Raw genomic sequence first — 6,090 nt, 5'->3', positions numbered from 1 at the left:
ATCTAAATAAGTGACAAAATCTACAGTGTGTTAGATGCGTCAATCATTTCTACACTGCTCCGAGACCTCGTCAGCCAGTGAAGAAGGCACAATTCTTGTCTCGACCCAACCACAATCAGACAGACAAAACGCTTCCAACATTCAACCATGTTGAACTCTGTCCTTGTGTGACTGACCTCAATGAGTGAGGAAAAAAAGCGTTTGTTCTCCCCCTCGGGAGTTCACCTTTTTTAGCACACACTAATCCACTTTGTATTTGTTGCTACCTTGGGGGAGAAATGTTAGGAGAAACAAAGCAGATTATTTTAGTCCCGTTCCAGATTTCAGCCTCAGTTCTGCAAAGACTTCGAGCACACGTGTTCAGATTAAGGTCAATGAAAACGCTCAAATATTTCACCTATGTCACCCGGAGCAGGACCCCAACTAAGATACATTTGTCTCACAAACCATTTCCTAGGAGCATTACTTCTGCCCCTCTGCTCCGCAGTCCAGTTTTAGACATCCAGCTGCCTTGCGCTGAACTTCACTTTTGTGCCTTGCCTATTTTGCTCCGAGACTTGCTGCGGCAGGACCCATCACATACGATGGCATGGAGTCCAGCCCAGCATGACCCCCACTCCAGGCAAGGCATCTGCTTCAGCAGACTTCCACACCGCTCTCCCGAGTCGCTCAGGTGTACAAAGCCCCACATCTAATCCTCCTCGGCCTTGGCCCCGAGCTTGTTTCTAACCAGGGTCTTCCAAGCCCACCCTGTGACCCCATCATCCTGTCACCCTGCAGGCACACAGGGACATCACTGAACTCCTCCTCGCCCTCACTTGTCGTATAGGGGATACTTACCTGCCTCACAAAAGCCTAACGAGACTAAGTTCGTGTCTGTGAAGCAATTACGTGATGAAGACACTATAAACAATGCACAGTCAAAAGAATCTCTCAGGGATACCGTAATTGAGGCATATGTTTTATAAGCAGCAAAGAGTATCCAACCATAGATTTTATGTAGCTTTGGTATCAGTGAACAGCAACAACATCAAAGACCTACAAGAAAAGCATGGAGCAAGCTCTGGGCCCTAACATACTGATTTAACTTTGCAGTCACGAGCTGTTACATCACGATGCCACAGAGTATTTTCATAACAACAGTACCCAACTCTGTGGTGGTACACTTTATCCTGGAGTTGCTCTAAAGGCATTTAAATACTGCTTCAGTAAAAACGCACACAGTCTCCAGAGACCCTCCTCTCTTCTGCAGCCCCAGCCCTTATGAAGCATGGACCGCAGTGAACCCTGCATGTTCCCTATCATCGCATTCATGTCTACCCAGAAAGTCAGTGATTGCCAAATGAGCATAAATACAGCATCTGATGGAGACTGTTACTGTTAGCCCTAGCAGTCAAGTCCAATAATGCTGCAGTGTGCAGATAACAAGGCCTTCTTGGTTTATTCTAATTCAGATTATAATGCTTTGCTACCTGTGATTGTGTTTTCCAGTGATGCAGGGGGCACATTGACTGCAGTGCAAGACCAGTGCATTTGCACTCCAAGACAAAGCTGCAGCTTGTAACCTGGAGATTTTTTAACTTTATGACTGAGAGCAGCTGTTATTGACTGACAATGAAAACAAGACCACCACGTTGCCAGAGTCACAAAGCAGCAGCATCACGCATCCTAATGCTATGCGAACATGGACTTGTGGAAGAAGCAACAGTCTGTGTTGGAAGGCAAGAAGAGGACAAGGGGGAATCAAAGTAGGCAACAACCACTGCCAACAACTGTATAAAAACCTTACTTAAAAATAGGACTTCCTCCTGATAACTGATCTTCAGAAGTAAACATTTTCAAGAAATGATCCCAACCTGAACATAATCCTAATGTCAGATGAGACAGACCAGAGTTACCACTGTGAGCACTCCTTGTCGAGAAATCCTGACTCCCAGAACAGAGAGCATTAAGCCTCTTCACCCTCTGCCGTGACATTATTTGCTTCCCACATTTTAGAGGTTTGTTTCACAGAGCCCATCCCCACCCTATCTCTGAAAAGGAAGAAGCATCATTCAGCATCTTGCACAAAACTCCTGATTGTTTTGGTTTTGTTTTTTTCCTCTAGCCTTACCTTACAAAATAAGAACTGTTAGCTAAGCAAGCTCTTTATCGTGGCTTAACCCCAGAAAGGTGCGAAGCATAAGGAGACTGCATGCCAAGTGTAACCCACATAGCGGACGTGCCAGCTGCGTTGGACTGCGTGATCATGGGCGCGGACTGTGCCAGCGCCAAGCGGGGCAGAGGCGGGTGATGGACTGTAAAGGAGGGGCGGGAGGTTTTGTGCTGGAGAGAGGCTAGCTTAATAGACAAAGAAGCATTAGCAGATTGGACAGAAGCAGCAGAAGAGGATGGCAAAAAAGCATCGCCAGGTGGGAGAGATGGTAGGTTCTGCAGAAGCGCAGGCTCAGGGTTAGAAGCAAGTAATGGAGGAGGTGGGGGCAAGGAAACGTTAGGAGGGGGCGGGGGGGAATGGAAAACAGATTGCACTGGCGCTCTGTTGAGGTGCTGAGCAGATCTATTCTCACTAGATGTTACTAAATTAGAGGAGGGGGGTGGGAAGGATGAGGATGACGTGCTGGCAACAGCCTGCAGAGGGTTTAAGCTTAGCACTGTGCTGCTAGAGACAGCACTGCTGCTGAAACTGGCTCCAAATTGATGAGGAGAGGAGGCAGAAGGCACCGCATGGTTAAAAATACCTGCAAACAGGAGAGAAAAACTCAGCTTCAACAGATGGGCTTTGTACAGTCGCAAGTGACAAGAGAAACAAAAAAAAACAAAAAAAAAGCAAAATTATAGTAGTTATGGCCCCATACAAAAATATGCAGCATGAGAAGGCAGCAAGCAATGAGAGATAATGGTGCAGGCCAGGAGGTACAAAAGGTTTCACTTACCTTTCCTACTGCCAACCTCTAAATGCCACGAGGACAAACGGTCAGACCCAAGAACTGTCAGTTCTATATCGCACAGGCAGACTTTTGATGAGATTACGTGGTCTCTAGAGTTGTTTATCTGAAGACTCAAACTGCTGCTCTTCCCTCCCCACCCTCCTGCTTTCCCACTTACAGGGCAGCAGAGGGGAGACTGCATTTCCAGCAAATCTACATGCTGAGAGATGTGAGAGTTAGGATTTCCCGACATGGTGCCTGAATGATTTTGGACAGGTAAGAAAAACTGCCTTTGACATTTAGTAATGGCAGGTTCAGACTATCTTCTAGTCCTGCCAGCTTGTCTCCAGTTTGGACCACAGAAGCCAAGCCTGTGCAGAATCCCAGAAGTGCAAGCTGCATATGGCATTGCCCTTCCTGGCAAAGAAATGCTCTTCATGTCCGTTCAAGAGCCAGAATGCTACGCAATTCCCAACACCATTTCCTCTGAAGAGACAGTGATGTTTTGCTCTTCCTGGATCATACTAAATCCATTCAAGGCCTAATCTCAACCTTCACTCAAGTTGACAAGTTAGAGATCCTTAGCTTGGTAACACAACCAGTTAAATCTTTTACCTGCAGGTGGACCTAAGTTGGTTCCAATACAGCAACATCTGAACAAGCATACATTATGAAATCACAAAGTCTGGGTGTATTCTTTCATTAAGGTGATACAACAAGATCATCTAGTAGACAAAGCTCATGGGATTTCACTGTGGGGAAATGAACTCATCCTAGCATTTCCGAGAGAGAAGAGAGAGGGGTTATGTGGGAGAGATTTGCTCCACATCCTGCAGAAGTGAAAGGGTCTCACCCCTGGAGAGGCAGTGTCAGACTTTCCTTTAGGCCCTGTCTTATACCAGAGAAAGAGTTCTGCCTACCTCCAACTGTTCCACCTGTAACCCCAGGAGAGAAGTTCCCCATAGTGTGAGAATTAGTCAGTCTGGTTGCAGCTGATGACACGTGGACCAGACTGGCAGCAGCTGGCATCGAGTTAAATAAGGACTGCAATACTGAGGAATTTGTCACCGAGTTGAGGTTTGCTTGCAAGGCCATGGGGCCAAGGGGGAACTGTGATCCAGTGGTCAAAGTGTTTAGGAAAGGATGGTGCGTCTGCACAGAAGATGCTGGGTTGCCTGCTGAAGAAACAGCAGTAGAAAGGCTTTTACCATTCAGAAGGCCACCAGACGAAACAGCAGCAGAAATGAAAAGGTTGTGGCCGTTTTTAAACTCCACATCTCGGTCCCTTCCTTTGCCGACCTTTCCGTTATGCTGCAAAGAGTTTTTTTCCGAAGAACCCCCAGTACGAATGCTTATTTCGCTCATCTCTTTGCTTTTGACCCCTGACCGATTTAAGTCTTCTCCTTTCGTGCCACTGAGGCCTTCAAGTTGCCTCTTGTTCAAAAATGGATTTGTTTCTGATATCCCCACATCTTTGCTTCGCTGCGACTGAAAACCCAGGGAGCAGTTGGAAGTCGTCACGTCTGAAGCCTTGTGCGGAAGAGAAGCACCATCAATAAAGCTGTGTAAACCAATGTCAGTTGACAGTCCACCATTGTACGCGAATCCGTTGGTGGAGTTTGTACTAGGGCTGAGCCCATCTGCCCCAGACGAGGGCATGGCAATGCTTTTCCTCGCATGTGCTGTGATCTTGGCGTCAATGGCTAGGCTGTCCTCAGAGGACGGCCTGAAGGCAAACAACGAATTCTGGCTCAGGGATGAAACCGACTGCAAGGGACTGTCTGTAGTTTTGGTCAGGTTGATGTCAGATATTGGTGAAAAAGTAGATTTCCATTTACTGCTGTTCATGTTCTCGTTGGTTTGTGCTTGTTTCCTCCCAGATAAGCTGCCACCTAGAAAGAAAGGTTTATAAATATCAAAAAGCAGCTTTCACTGAATCTGCTCAGTAAGAACAGTTTTGTTTTTTCCTTCAACACCCATATTTTTAATCAGTCTTTAATTCTTTCTGATCCAAAGGCAGAAATACTTGACAAGTCACCTAAAAACCCTTCAAATTTAGCTTAATGCTTTGAAAAAAGTTTGAGAATGCTGATTTTCTCTTTCCTCAGCCTTTGCACTACAGATCCCTCCCCAAACCCTGACTTAGTGAAAAACAACCGGTCAAATCTTTCGTGACCCATGACTACCAAAAAGACTGACCCAAGATCTGTAATTATCAGCCACCTGTCTTAATTACTATGATGCAAAGCCCTGGCAGAACTGCACTCTGCTCAACAGCACAGAAAGGCCTGCTATTGATAACAATGTCAGTCAGTGGCAGCCACCCATTCCCAAGCCCAACCATTAAAACAACTAATTAACATTCCCTACACTTACCATTTTCAACAGTCTTCTGTGGAGATTTGCTTTCCAATGATATTGTTGCAATTTTCCTCTCAATTCTAGTGGGAAAATAAAAAGGTTATAGCACTCACTGCAATCTTTTTGTTGCACATTTACCCTTAAATATCTCCCTCAGGTTCATTTCTTAACAGTGGACTAAAGTATATAAAGCCAAGTCACCTAGAAAACTGCATGTTACTAAAGGGATTTAAAAGCACTAGAATAATCCACCAAGCACTAACTAGAAGCTATTACAGAATTTGTGCTCTTTGCCAAGATTAGTGCATGTTCAGAGAACTTCATTGTCGCTCTTTCACAACAAGACGTTGGCTGTTGCTCCCATTTCTACAGTGGTTGTTTTTCCAGCACCTCGAGCAAGAACAGAATCATTGCACCTCACAGGCCAGCAAAGTGTGGCAAGTACTCCATTTTCAGAGTAACGCATTATCAGTTTGGGGTAGGAAGCGAAAAATTTTGAATCAAGCTGAAACTGGGAGTGAGAGGAAGACGGATTCTTAGTTAAAAATTACACACTTGGCCTCAGTACTCCTACAAGCAACACAGTAAAAAGAAATAGTTTCTACGATAATTCTTTCAGAGGCCAGGCTCTGTCAGCCTTGCAAACACAGCAAGAAGAACAGATTCCCACATTCAAGTGCTGCTGCCGAAAAACCTTCCCTATTCACAATTTCAGTCTCACAAGAGGCTTGGCATAATGGAATCAGTCTCCAAGCAAAGGGAACAAAGACAGCTTAACACACCTCTCCTGTTTATTGCACCT

General features: G+C 45.5%; 1 protein-coding gene across 5 annotated transcripts in view; it reads right to left on the bottom strand.

Annotated features, from left to right (window-relative positions):
• DOT1L (DOT1 like histone lysine methyltransferase) overlaps window positions 1-6,090 on the bottom strand; it is a 75,724-nt gene that overhangs the window by 9,260 nt on the left and 60,374 nt on the right. For 4 of the 5 annotated variants that reach the window (XM_048077568.2, XM_066984018.1, XM_066984020.1 and 1 more), the window contains exons 26-28: window positions 5,304-5,368; window positions 3,848-4,819; window positions 2,114-2,738 (exon numbers count right to left, since the gene is read on the bottom strand). In XM_048077568.2, the coding sequence (XP_047933525.2) occupies window positions 2,149-2,738; window positions 3,848-4,819; window positions 5,304-5,368 (1,627 nt within the window). In that variant the 3' untranslated portion in view covers window positions 2,114-2,148. The remainder of the gene's footprint in view (window positions 1-2,113; window positions 2,739-3,847; window positions 4,820-5,303; window positions 5,369-6,090) is intronic. The other variant, XM_048077572.2, reaches the window with a different exon arrangement.

The sequence above is a fragment of the Anser cygnoides genome, chromosome 27, assembly GCF_040182565.1.
Source record: "Anser cygnoides isolate HZ-2024a breed goose chromosome 27, Taihu_goose_T2T_genome, whole genome shotgun sequence".
In the NCBI taxonomy this organism is placed as follows: domain Eukaryota; kingdom Metazoa; phylum Chordata; class Aves; order Anseriformes; family Anatidae; genus Anser; species Anser cygnoides.
This window is presented reverse-complemented; position numbering and strand designations above follow the sequence as displayed.